Raw genomic sequence first — 14,506 nt, 5'->3', positions numbered from 1 at the left:
AAAGAATTAATATCTACATTCATAATGATTCTCTCGGCTATTTTAATTTGTTGTTACATGGCACAGACTACTATTTTATGATGCTGCCTGTACTCATTATGTGTAACTATGTGTGAATGCAGACTTAATACCTATTTTCAACCATTGAATTAAGGGCTTGATGATGACCCATATAGGGCCCAAAGCATGTAGACAAAAATGTTATAATAAGTAATGAAAAGTTATAAGTATTTTATAACACCATATCTGAATAACCAATATACTGTATTCAAACACCATAATATGATGCTCCAGCAGAGAATTCTATAACATGAACCTGGGACAACATGGCTGATTTCAGTACTTAAAAGAAATGAAATTAGAAGATGCTGAGAACAGTCAGGAAGATGATAAAATGAAGAACACTATTTCAAAACTTATGTATATGAAACCCCACAGTCCATCACTGTCAACATAAGCAAAAGATCAAGATGTCATTGGGAAGCCAATTACATAAGGCACAGAAATTGCTAAAAGGGAATAAGCCCAAGTAACCAAGCATTCATACTCAGAGAACAAATTATTTAAATTGTTTTGACATGATTTTTATTGAAGATCCAAAACTCCACAGAAAGCAACAACATTGCACTAAAAGGTGGAACTTTGTTCAACTGTTCAAATGACCTGTTTCTAAGGTTTCAGCAGTGACATAACACAGTACTTAACAATCAGAGATGAATTTATTTTTGCAGACACAGAAACTTGAGAAAACTGGCACAGAAATGCAACACCTATCCTGAAAAAATATGGAAAAAGCTTTGTTGTATTACAGAGCTCAACAATAAAGAACACTGATAATGAAAGCAGAAACATATTAACATTGACAGCTTGGATAGTCAAGTCTGTATAGAGATTGGGCTATTGGCTGCTGGACAAATGATGAATTGGGATTAAATTCATGGCAGTGGAAAGAGAATTTTGTCTTCTTCACAGTGTCCAAACAGCTATGAGGCCCACTCAGCCCCTTATCCAATGGGTACCAGGGGCTCCCTTCCCAGGCATAAAGCAGCTGGGGAGTGAAGCTGAACACTCACCTCCAGCTAATAGTGCTGAGCTTATGAATACCTAGAGCTATACCTTCATTCCTTCATAGGTCTTCATGCAGTTCTTAATTAATCACAGGCACACCTTTACCTTTACCATATTATGGTGAAATGAAGGGCAGTGTTAAGCAGACTGTGGAACTCTGGTGCAGTGTGGAGAGGAGTGAAGAGTTATAACCAATTGTTTTGGGAAGTTTAAACGAATATAAACAACTGACCATATGATGATAAAGTTAGGTAAAATGCACATGTTATCATTAAGTTATTTCATCATTATCTCCTGGGCTTCAGAAGAAGAACAGCATGGACGACTGCTTGACCCCATATGAAGCACATAATCATGAAGGCTTTGAAATGAAGGACTCTTGAGTTTTGTGTTTACCCCTAAATACAAGCTACATACAACCCTTGTATAAGAGCGCCATTTGTTGTTGGAAATGTCTGGTCCATTGTTATTTTAAGGAAATCCAACAAGAAATGTCAGAGTAGTTTAAATCACATGTCATGTACAGGCACTCAAACTATTCCAACATGGGCACCACCAAGATTTTTTCTGGGGGAAGGGGGTGAAGCAACAGCCTGCCTCCTAGGCAGAGAATTTGCTTACAAACTTACAGTTAAGCCTACTTTAATAAAACATTTAAAACTATTTTTACTGACCATCCTAGTGTATTCAGGACAGAATAATATATATTTTTAATATTTGCTACTTTTATTATTAATATCTTGTTTATATCATCGTTTCCTAAATTTAATTTTATTTTAAGAAATCCAGGGGAGACAGATGCCTGCCCCCCTCTTCTGTTTCACCAACGCGGCCTTTGGAAAATAACTGACTGTGGAAGGAGAAGAGGAAGGCCCTGATAACAATGACAGGAGAACTACAGGTACAGGTAGATTACCAACATGAATCCCAAAACTTCAACTACATCACTGCGGATTATCTTTAACTATCAAAATTGCAAATGGACTGCTAAAGTGAGTTCTAAAATTTCAGCAACTACGGCATTGTGAATTAACTTCACCTTTCAAAAGATGATTATACCAACATAAAAAATTAATTATAATCCCTAGCTCTGAGTACAGGGTGTGAAGAGAGAGAGGGGGGGGACCAGCTAGTTTCCTTTCCATCACTTATTGGAAGTCACCCTTAAAGCATTATGAATATTGGATTTCATCATGAGACACACAAATGTGGAAGACAGTGTTGTAAAACTATGGACTCACTGCAAAAATCCATTTAGAAGACAAGCGATGACTCCCTTAAAAAGGGAAGAAATTAAGATCTAAAAGTTTGTGATGATGGCATATTGCTACAAGTATTATGTTTCTGGACATTATCCATCGTCTTATATATTTTCTAAAAACCATCCTGTTTTTTTAAAAAACAACATTTTGGAGACTGGATTCTGTCCCTGTCTAGATGGAGCTAGCTCTATCTATTGGACCCAACTGGGTAGGTTTCACCTGAGGATGGGGACAGAATCCAGTCTCCAAAATGTGTTTTTTAAAAGAAATGGGACGGTTTTTAGAAAACAGACAAGACGATGGATAATGTCCAAAAACATAATATTTGTAGAGAAGAATTTATTCTTATTTTTTATAAACAAAGATATGATCAGTGATATTAACCTATGAAAGTTGTGCATTAATGTTCAAAGTGAATTTGGAATTTTACTTTAGGAGAAGTTAAGGATTTGTAATAAAATCTTCATTTTTCCGAATTTTAGAACTAGTGTGCAGTGTTTGTTTATTGCCAATCCAATAAAATGTTAAATCATCAGTATCGACTCAAATACTCAGCAGGTAATTCTGAAGTATTTTAAATTAATAAGGGTTTACTTAGTGATTGACACAACTGACTGGAAACTTCTGAACAATTTTAACATTTAAAATAAATTTATTTTATTTGGTTTCAAAACTGACCAAATGCATCCTCTTCAGTCCTTTGAAGAGAGAACAGTAACAGAGTTTTAACATCAACTCGAGACTTTAGAGATGCTAACAGATCAAGATGTTTCACTTGCAGCCTGTTTTAGCTTTCATTCCTAATATAGCCATATTTCAGAAAAAATGTTCTTTCAGGGTGGCTCAGGAAAATTTATCTCTGCAATTGACTCAAATGCATATCTGTAGTTTTCATTTAAAAGTGATTGTTTTAGCAAAGTCACTGGACGGCTACTGCTGTAGGACTGTCTCTGACTGTTGTACAGGAAATGATGACATTATTTTTGATAACTTCTGTCTGATTACATCAAAATTAGACTTCAAGAGGTGAGCAATACTATTGTTGATGGTAATAAAATAGCGACAAGAAGAATATCTTTCATGCAGAAAGAGCATTTGGCTGAACTAACACATGTTTAAACCTGTACACATTTTGCAGAAATAAAGAAATCAATTTCAGCACAGATTTCATATTAGATGGAGGTACATATTGTACCTATTGCCCATTATTTCAATATCACCGTTCAAATTCTGCCATTTAAATATCATTATTTGGATGCTGTCATGAAAATACTAAAAACCAAAATGAAAAGTACTAAATGGTTCATCTGATAATTATACTCTTCAATGAAATAAGTATTTGATAATACAGATCACTTATTAATGCTCGTGACTAGATTTACTGCACGTCACAATCCTTCACTAAGCAACTGATCCACATACATAATTTGCATAAAATTAATTATATGTTGAGAAAAATTCCTATTTCTGATCACATCTTGCTTTATTTAAATATGCTGAGCTAAATGCATAAATTACACGTATATCCATTTCAGATAACGAAAGACAACTGTGCAGGTCTCAATATAGTTTATTTCTCCTTGCAACATAACTCATAACAATAATTTGAATCCCAGGAATGTATAGAACTTTGTAACTTTAAACGTTAATTTTGCCATAAATATGCACGATAAACTAAGTAGAACGCAGAAAAAAAATATTTATTATTTATCACCAACTTTGCTATGCATTACAGTCTTAATTTCTATAAAATATGATATGTAACAAGAGTGTCTTGGTTCCTATATAAACATTTCATACCACTTCAACATACTAAGGCTCATCTCTAGATAATACAGTCGAATGTCTCTAGCACTATTTTATCATGATAGCTAGAAGAAATGTTGTAAGTACATAAGAAACAAATACATAACACAGTATACTACTGTGTACCTTATTTGTTTGGAGATAGCACCTCATTTTGGAATGGAATCCCAGCAAAAACAGAAAATTATAGTACTCAGTTGTCTAGAAGATCACTGAAAGTACCGATGGCTTCATGTGGGCATATAGTAAGTAGGTTCTGCCATTATCTTGTTATGTTTCTTGGTAGAACCTTTCAATGATGTCTGCATATTTCCTTAAAACAACATTACGTTTCAGCTTCATTGTTGGCCCTGTTGGTTAGAAATACAGCAAATGAGTAATGTGCCAGGCTGGAATCAGAACAGTTTGCGAGGTATACATAATATTTATTGTGTATATAACATACGTGCATGCATTACTAGTCTATTCAGCCTCTTTACGTGTCTGTGTGCGCGTGCGTGCATATGCATGTGTGTATATGTGTGCTCGCATGCACACACATGAGCAAGTTCATGCATGAATGTGTGTGAACAAGCATGTATGTGCATGTACATATGTATGTATGTATGTATGTATGTATGTACATACATATGTACATACATATGTATGTATATGTACATACATACACATATGTGTGTGTGTGTGTGTGTGTGTGTGTGTGTATGCATGCATGTTATGTGTGCATGCATGCTAAATAAAGTAGGCATAGGGCTCCCAGAACTTCATGTTAACAGAACAAGCTACTTCAATGTTGAATGTTACTCATAACATCCCTGTTGCTTAATTATCTCTAATACTGCTTGTTCAAAAGATTTCATTCCAGTAAATATTTAGTGTTATAGAAGAACATACATGTCATTATATAATGTTGAAACCAAACACGTTTAGTATAAATGAAGAATGAAATAGCTGGACAAATTTTAATAAAATTTTCCACTACAGAATTTAATAAAATCTGCCCAGCGGTTCTCAAGTTATGTTATCCATACAGACAGTTTTGCAAGAACTTAACACATGGTCCACAGAATTGTGTATGCAAATAAAGTCATTATTGGCAGTTCCTTGTCTAACGCTACGAACTGAATTCAATCAATGAAGCTAAAGAAAATGTTCTGTTAATAGAGATAAAAGCCACAAATATATTGTTACTACATGAACTTTGCAGAAAATACACAGCAGATCTTAGAATACATAACTTACCTATCTCCCCAGTAGGAATTGAGAAGTCATGAGGAAGTATCTGGAATTTCTGTACACGTTGTGCATTGGATATTGCCTTGGCATTTGCTTGATCAATGCCTTTCTGTATTGCATCCATGACCTTGAATCAAAATTATTTATGACAAATCCATTTAATATTATAACGGTAGGAAGCAAGTTTCTTTTCAGCGGCCTCCGTAGCCTAGGTGTAACGTTCCCACCTCGTGACTCAAGGTATGCAGGTTCAAACCCGGCAGAGGTCGTGGAATTTTTAAGGGCGGAAAAATTCAGGGAACAAGTCCTCCGGGAGGGACTTTAAGCCGTGGGTCCTGTATCGTAGCTTTACGGCATGTAAAAGAACCTCATGTCCCAATGTCCAAATTTCTTCAGCATGTGCAATATTTTACTTACAAACCTTTAATAAAACATTGCAAGACCAATATTATCTTACAGTAATGAATCATGGAGAATAATAACTGATGAGAAAAGACTGATTCCAACAAAAATGAGTTTCATCAGGACTGAGGGACACAGCTTTCAGAAAACAAATGAAATGATAAGAGAAGAAATTCCGAAATCAACCAAATTTATAGATTTCAAAAGAAATTGTAAAGAACAAGTTGACATGATTCACACACATGCACATACATACTCGTACACATACTTTTCTTAATATCGACAAATTGGAAAGAGGAAGTCTGGGAAGAAGACCTCTAAAACATTTGAAAGATTCTGATATGTAAAATCTGTTATAGACCTCAATAGTCCTAATACTTCAAACGATTATTATTATTATTATTATTATTATTACTATTATTATTATTGTTGTTGTTGTTGTTGTTGTTGTTGTTATTGTTATTATTGTTTATTTACCTGTCTGCATTAATGTGTTTTCCTTCAGTGCTTGCCTGTAATTTGTCTTTGACTTTATGTTGTGATTGTCCATTATGTAATTACTTGTATCTACACTGTGCTCTGTCTGTAATTGGCCTTGCGGCTGTTGACTCAGCACTTAATAATAATGAATTGAATTGAATTATTATTATGATCATCATCATCGTCATCATAGCAGTAGATGATGGTGACTGAGGTGACTGTAGTTGCTGTGGTGGCAGTGAAAACCTCTAACTGTGGCTACAACAGCAAACTTTCACAACTTTTTATCTTATTTTAATTATCCATCCTAATGGCAGATTAATTAAGCTTTACATCTCCAGAATATACTGCACTTTTATGCTACCAAAATAAACAAGATGGCACGTTCAACATGAAACATTATTGGGAGAAAAATTTCAAGATTATTGTGACTACCATCCATAACTTAGGTTGAAATACATTCTTTATTCTTGCTAGTCTTACCAGAATCAAAATAAATATGAAAATAAGCAACCAAAGAGAAAATTAAAGAAAAATTTTAATCTTCACTATAATTTATTCTCCGTGATTTCATTTAGAGAAGTTTCAACATTTCTGGATTACCTGTTTGTTTGCTCCATTCAGAACATCTTTCACAGTACTAGCTTCCAAGCCGAGCTCCTTACACCACTGCTTTGTGACTGGTGCTAATTCTTCCAGAGGCTCACCAGTCTCTAAATTCATTTCAGTCTGTTCGACAGAAAGTGACATAGTTACTCAAAATATACAATGTTAAGCTTATCACTGTTGAAGAAAATTTGTAAAATTGGTTAAGATTATGCATAATGTTTATAACTGAACTGTATAATTTGGCTAAAACTCATTGGAAAAAAGAACCAACTTTGCAATGTATTTTAATATACCAGATAAAATTATTCATATTTGAGCAAACAGTAACTGTCACTTCATGTAACAATTTCATTACTGTATTAAAACTTCTTTCAAAATATGAAATTGGATATTTCTCATGGAATTAAAAAAAAGAATTGGAGTTACATGGGAGGGACCTAATGTAATTTCATTCAACTCAGACAGATATAAGATACATGAAGCGTGTTGTATAATATCCCTTGTTCCCTACAGAATTGTAGAATCCAAACCACACTTTATGTCTTACAATTTCATATGTGTTTCTGTCTGTGAAGTGAGGGGATAAACAGAGTACTAAATACCTTTAATGTGAGAAGAATTGAAAGAAATTTTTTTCTGTCTCCAATGAGCATTGCATTGCTGAGGCATGGAAGTTGAGCCTTCACTTCTTCTTCAATCAGAACTGGTGCAATGTTCTCGCCTCCAGCTGTGATAATCAGCTCCTATATAAAATATGACAGTTAAATGTGTGACAAATCAGACTTTCTAAAAGGCAATGAAGAAGCTATACTTTAGCTATTAAGTTCTTAAAATACTAATTAATGTTGATCAGTATGACTTAGTACCTTAATCCTGCCAGTGAGATATAGAAAATCATTTTCATCGATCTTTCCAAGATCTCCTGTATGAAGCCATCCTTCCTCATCAAAAACTTCAGAAGTCTTTTCAGGGTCATCCAGGTAGCCCATGAAAACGTGCCGCCCATTAATACACACCTAAAAGTATCAAATTAAGAAAACGCTGAAGTATACTGAAACAACAGAAAGAAATCCCATAAATCAGCATCTCCACATCTCCATTGAGATGTTACCATTGCTCCTCTAGTGTAAGTAAAGTAAAAATTGAATTGAAACAGGCCGTGGAGGCCCATTGGGTTGTGAGATGTTGAGGCTCCCACATTTTCTAGACAATCGGCTCACAGATGGCGGTGAGGTTGTCAACCTTATGCGCCGGCCGCCTTTTACCCCCAGGAAGATTCCTGGTACTCATTTCTCTTAGAGGCTGAGTTGACTGCAGGGTCATAGTGCGGCTAGAAGAATTAGGGAAATTGAAAAAAAAAATCCACCACATCAGGATTCAAACCCATGACCTTCCGGCTTGCAGCATACTGCCTCAACCAACTGTGCTACCGCATGCCCCCTCCAGTGTACTTCCCTACATTCCTACATTCCCTACAGTAGCTCTGTTAATATGATTGCTGGTAGCAATAACTGTGTCTTAATATTTGCTATCAGAAAGCATTACAATCTGGGGCCTGGAGTGAAAGACAACTGTCAGCACATCAGGAATTACTGAACTCCATTACATCCACCCTCCTTTGGGCTTCCTTCTCTGGCCTCATTACAGCACCCTTCAACAAAATATTTATGGTAATATTAAACTTTTTACTTCATTAAGCTTCTTCATACTACAAAAAGGTATTTATTCAGCACATGAACCTATGAAGAATATAGGTCTTGAAAGGGATACAAGCAATGCAAATTGATAAGGTCACATAAGAGATTCTGCATCAACAAGAGTGCAGATATTAGCAGTGAAAAAACAGAATTGTTTATATACAAATTCATGTTATACGAATCACAAGCCTCAGCCATACCTGTGAAGAATATTTCAATGGACTCTATTATACAGAATCACTTTAAGTGGAGATCATATCCAATACAGTATGTTCTGTAACTGTGTGGACATACTCAAATATCAGCAATGAAAACTGATGGAATCCTAGACCAAAACTGAAACTCATATATCATTGTGTGTTATGTACATGTATGTATGTGTTTGCACATTTAGACATCATGTTCTCTTTGAATACACTGTTGCAGAAATGATTGGAGGAATGTTACCTTTCGGTCATTGCTTCAGCGTATAATCAGATGTAATGCCAAAATTTAGTGCTCTTGCACTAGCAATCGCCTAACTTCTAGACAATATAAACGATAACTTTCTTCCCAAGCTCACAATTGTTTTTGCTAAGAGATCATCTCAGTTAGAACCATTCGAAATTCATGCTTTCAGCTCCTTGCCCCTTGAGTACAGAATTTTTGTTTCTTGGATTTGTAATGTTAACAGAAAATTACTGCATTCTAATGGTTGATACTCATAGTGAAATATGCTATTACATTCATCTGCAGAAATCTGGAGTCCTGCAGAATGCAGTTTGGTGACTGACAGAGATAGAGAAAATCCAGAAAAATACGAATAAGGATAAATATTCGAAACTTGCATCTCTGAAAATAAAGTTGGAGTGATCAAACTTGCAACTAAGGAACTGTTTATGCAATGAAATTTGCAGCAATGCAATAACAGGAACCACAAATAGCAAGAAATATTACACCTACATCATACTTTCACACAACACATACCATTACGAGTAGAATGAAACAGTGACTCACCTCTCCCTGTTGATCTTCATCAGCATACATAATCTTGGAGTAAACACCATCTCTTTTCTTTCCTGTAGCCTCTAACCTAAATTCCTTCTCATTATTGAGTGTGTGTCCTCCAGTAGTTTCCGTCATTCCAAATGCCTATAACAAAATTTTTTTCTTGAAATAAAGCATTACCATCAACAAGAACAAATGCACCCTTAGAGGTTGTGTTAAGTTCAATTTGTTCACATCTACAGATGGCAGGTGACTGCAAGAGCTTGAATAATGCTTCTGATGGTATACACTTTTAGACACCAACATTATCATTATTAAGGCACGTCAGACTGAATCGCCAACAGCATCAACTCCCATGATCAGCAGTTATGTTAAGTGTATGGTTGAAAATACCATAATTGAAAGAGTTGTCTCTTTAGTTAAGATGTTACGGGTAACTGCGATGGGGAGTGGTACCACCTGTCATGAAACAAGACCTCGAGGGGGGTATTCTTATGATGTCGCTTCATTACTCTGTACCATAACTACGATTCAACGTAACTATAACACAAAATGTTGAACTAGTTGTTTCACAGTCGCTCCTTCGTATTATCAATTCTCACTATACTGTAGAACAGTTGGACTCTCCATGCTGTCTTCCACTGTCTTCTGTCTGGCTTCACAATCCACACTCTCACTCCCAGCACCACACACACTCTCACTCCTCCTGGCTGCCCTTAGTCTCAGCACACTGCCCACACACTCCACTAACAATGACTCTCACACCACTCAGCTGGTCTCTTATATTGTTATCTGTTGCCACATAGTAACTGCAGTGTCCCATTACATCACCTTGGTGGGGCGAGGGGCACAGAGTATTTACTGGCCTGTTACCATAGCGGCGGCAGCAGATCCTATGCTGTTACATCACCGCGGCACTGGTTGCCTAACACAGCTGCTCTGCTGTTACGTCACCACTGGCAACGCATGTTACCATGTCATGCAGAGACCACGATCCTCAACACCACCACAGCATGGGAGTTCTGAACAATTTCTACAGTCATGCATATTATTTTTCTTTTATCCCCTTAACAGGCCGTGGAGGCCCATAGGGATGTTTGATGTTGAGGCTCCCACATTTTCTAGACAATCGGCTCACAGATGGCGGTAAGGTTGTCAGCCTTACCTACCAGCCACCCTTTACCCTCAGGAATATTCCTGGCACTCATTTCTGTTAGAAGCTGAGTTGACCCCAGGGCCATAGTGTGGCTGGAACGATTAGGTCAATTGAAAAAATCCACCTCATTGGGATTTGATCCCGCGACCTTCCAGCTTGTAGCATAGTGCCTCAACCAACTACACTATCGCATGCCCCAGTCATACATATTATACACTAGGTAATTTTTCTTCTGTCTTGCCATGTATCACTTCATAATTCTATAACAGGTAATCGTAGTACAACTGTTAATTGCATTATATTCAGTAAAGGTTGACAATGACATTAAGTTCTTCAGATATGCTTTTTATGAACTCTTACATTATGAACTGTCCTGGGACTAGGATTCCTTGCAGAAGGTAGAACTGTAAGTTTTTCATAGCAACCCTCATAAATTTTTCTCAATTTTTTACAGATCTACTTTGAAGTTATTCTATACATTTTGTACAAACATTTTTTTAAATGCATGCATTAATGTTCTTACATCCATAAGTGGAATGTCAATGCTCCAGAAGTATTTCTTGATGTCAACAGAGATTGGTGCAGCTCCTGAGAGTGCAGTGACACAGCGATCCAAACCCAAGGCTTGCTTGATTCGAGAGAATATGAGTCTTTTGGCTAGCATGTATGAAAACGTGTTGCTGTCAATTCTGTAACATTAAGAGAATTGGATTTATTTACAGTTCAACTTATTGCACAAAAAAGTTACAATGCTGAGACACAGTATATCCGTTTTAGGACATTTTTCAAAGGACCAAGGAGTATAACTTCCTTTAGAAGGAAAACAGTTTAAAAATTAACAATCAAGTTCCTTCCGTCAAATGTGACACTTTTTTAAGTTTTCCACCTCGTCAGCACCTGCCTTACATGTTTCGGCTCACCACGGAGCCATCATCAGAGGCATTTATAGTAGAAAAAGAAATCACCAACACACAAACCTTCACTTTGTCCAAGATAGCCACGTTCCAGTTTGTCCAGTGGACAAAGTGAAGTTTTGTGTGTTGGTGATTTCTTTTTCTACTATAAATGCCTCTGATGATGGCTCCGTGGTGAGCCGAAACATGTAAGGCAGGTGCTGACGAGGTGGAAAACTTAAAAAAGTGTCACATTTGACGGAAGGAACTTGATTGTTAATTGGTTAGTGTGACGGACCAGAATGAAAGACCTTAAAGTTTAAAAATGTATNAGGACCAAGGAGTATAACTTCCTTTAGAAGGAAAACAGTTTAAAAATGTCCACTTCAAAATGTTCACAGAATGAAAAAACTAATGGAATGGACATATTTTTAAAATAAATACATGGCTAACAACACACTAAATACACAGGCTTTCAAATATATACTACAATATACTTTCTCCAGGTTAAAGTTGAACAGACTGTTCTGAATAATTTCTAGCACAGTTTGCTTCATCTTTCAAATATATCTGAAGTAAAACTTTCCAGTTCCCAGAGGTTTTGACAATTTACTCTGGCATGTAATGAATGATACTAAGGGGAAATAGTGGTATGTATCCAAACATGATACTGCTTCACTACAATTAGGAATTGGTCTCCTCTTGCTCATCATCAGTTTCTGTATTCTTGTCCCCAGTACAGAGGCTGTCAATTTCCTGAATGACACAAGGAAGAGGTTGTCATCAGCCTCTACACTGTTCAAATGTGAATGTCACATCATCTCCTGAACACCCTCCCAGATGTGAGGGCTTACTTCCGAGCAACCATTTTCTTCACTGTGACATTCTGATGTTTTAAAGTATCCAGCCTTCCAAATAATAAACTGCAATCATTTCCATACTGATGGCATTCCACAATGATGGCAGAATGGATATGGAATCAAATAAAGGTATTTTGTTGCAGTCTTTGGTGGATGTGATTCTCTGACGAACTTCCAAACAAGATGCACAATATTTATTTTTCAGAGACCTGATTATCCCTTGGTCTATCAGTTATAGTATGGATGTTGTGTGACCATTTCCTCATAAGTTTTGGATTCCTCACTCATGGTTCTGTAGCTAAACCATGCATGTTTTCTGAATCAACCATGTTTATTTTTTAAGCGACATCTTCAGCCTTTCATTTCAACACTGGATCTTCTCATATTTAGAAGTTTTTAACATTTTTCTGCCTAGCTGAATTGATATACATTAGTGAAGTAAGTATTCTGCTTTTCTTCTTCACCATATTATTATTTAGTACTAGCTGTACCCGGCCACGAGTTGCTGTGGCAGATCGAGTGAATTGCTTCCGCTCCGCGAGTACGACAACCTAAGTTTGATCTTCTGCGAGGCATTATTTGAATGAACTAAAGCAGATCGATTGCACTGAAGAAGAAGAAAGAAAGTTATAACAAAAACATATAAAATTGCAAAACATTAAAAAAGGAAAGAACACGAAATGAAAAACAATGAAAAATAAACTATGCTCATGAAATGAACGACGTATAACACGTTACAGTATATTAATATTGAGTACCATTAATATTTTAACAACCAACCAACCTGTCACAGGTGTGACATATGTCACACATGATTTTAACATCATAAAGTCTTAAAATACATTTTTAGTGAGTGACATATTCTCGATGTCTTTTAAAGTGTTGCATTATTTACGTGTACTTTGATAATAAGAATATGTTGCGTGTTATCTATGTAACGTTTTTGTGGTCACATGTCTCCTATTCAGTACGAAAAATAACTTCCACATACGTCTGGGAATCAGCGAATAAGTTATTGAACGCTCACTTTTACACCAGCGAGTACAATTATTATCACGTCCAGTATCACCAAAAAACTCTTCGGAGCTGGACTGTTATAACCTGGTTTCAGACGCAATAGAGGGCACTTTCGCCCAGGGTTCGATTTCACGTGTTCTGTGCTCGTTGCCGCGGTTATTCCTAGGCAATGATCTGTTGGTATTCGATGGACGACAGAACACCCTGTAGAAGTGTCTAGTTTCATCCGTTGTTACGCAACAGAACCTCTTATCCTATGCAACTGTTCTAGCATTACTACGGAAACGACTGCTGGATTCGGAACATGTGACATGTTTTTACGTTTTTTTATGTACCTATTATATAGATGTCACACCTGTGACAGGTAAAAACAGGTAAAAACATGTCACATGTTCCGAATCCAGCAGGCGTTTCCATAGTAACGCTAGAACAGTTCAATTTCCTGATTCATACACACAGAACTTTGACAAATGTCTCCGTATCCTAAGAAGCGGCTTTGACCTTCCTTGGGGAGGTCCGATGCTTCTAGGTGTTTGATTTCAATTTCCTGATTCATATGCAACGGAACCTCTTATCCTATGCAACTGTTCTAGCGTTACTATGGAAACGACTACTGGATTCGGAACATGTGACATGTTTTTACCTGTTTTTACCCGTCACAGGTGTGACATCTATATAATAGGTACATATAAAACATGCGTATTCGAATGCAACGTTGTGTCAAAATTTCAAAGCAATCGGTGAAGAACTTTCGGAGATCTTCGATCAGAGACAAACGAACATTTACATTTTTATTTATATAGATTGGCAATGGCATTTTGAGTCGTTCCACAACATGTGCATGCATTACATGGTTGAGTAATACCTTCTTCATGATCTTCAGTTTCTCAGAAACTAATGCCTTATATTTTTATGTTTCAATTTGTAGCAACACATACAGTTATATATGACACACAACTTTATGATATTCAACATACATAACCTTTTACACAAAGAACCATGCTACCAGCTAGATGGATAGTCAGAAAGTCACTGC

The 14,506-nt window shown here is 36.4% G+C and overlaps 1 protein-coding gene across 3 annotated transcripts in view; it reads right to left on the bottom strand.

Moving 5' to 3' along the window:
- Positions 1 to 3,882: 3,882 nt before the first annotated feature.
- Positions 3,883 to 14,506, bottom strand: part of LOC111869530 (very long-chain-fatty-acid--CoA ligase bubblegum) — an 89,547-nt gene continuing 78,923 nt past the window's right edge. For all 3 annotated transcript variants that reach the window (XM_023861131.2, XM_023861129.2, XM_023861130.2), the window contains 7 exons: positions 11,224 to 11,389; positions 9,554 to 9,688; positions 7,727 to 7,876; positions 7,463 to 7,603; positions 6,855 to 6,980; positions 5,376 to 5,496; positions 3,883 to 4,486 (listed from right to left, as the gene is read on the bottom strand). In XM_023861131.2, coding sequence (XP_023716899.1) covers positions 4,407 to 4,486; positions 5,376 to 5,496; positions 6,855 to 6,980; positions 7,463 to 7,603; positions 7,727 to 7,876; positions 9,554 to 9,688; positions 11,224 to 11,389 — 919 coding nt within the window. In that variant the 3' untranslated portion in view covers positions 3,883 to 4,406. The remainder of the gene's footprint in view (positions 4,487 to 5,375; positions 5,497 to 6,854; positions 6,981 to 7,462; positions 7,604 to 7,726; positions 7,877 to 9,553; positions 9,689 to 11,223; positions 11,390 to 14,506) is intronic.

The sequence above is a fragment of the Cryptotermes secundus genome, unplaced genomic scaffold, assembly GCF_002891405.2.
Source record: "Cryptotermes secundus unplaced genomic scaffold, Csec_1.0 scaffold139, whole genome shotgun sequence".
NCBI classification, from domain to species: Eukaryota; Metazoa; Arthropoda; class Insecta; order Blattodea; family Kalotermitidae; genus Cryptotermes; species Cryptotermes secundus.
Note: the sequence above shows the minus strand (reverse complement) of the source record. Positions and strands in the feature narration are given on the sequence as shown.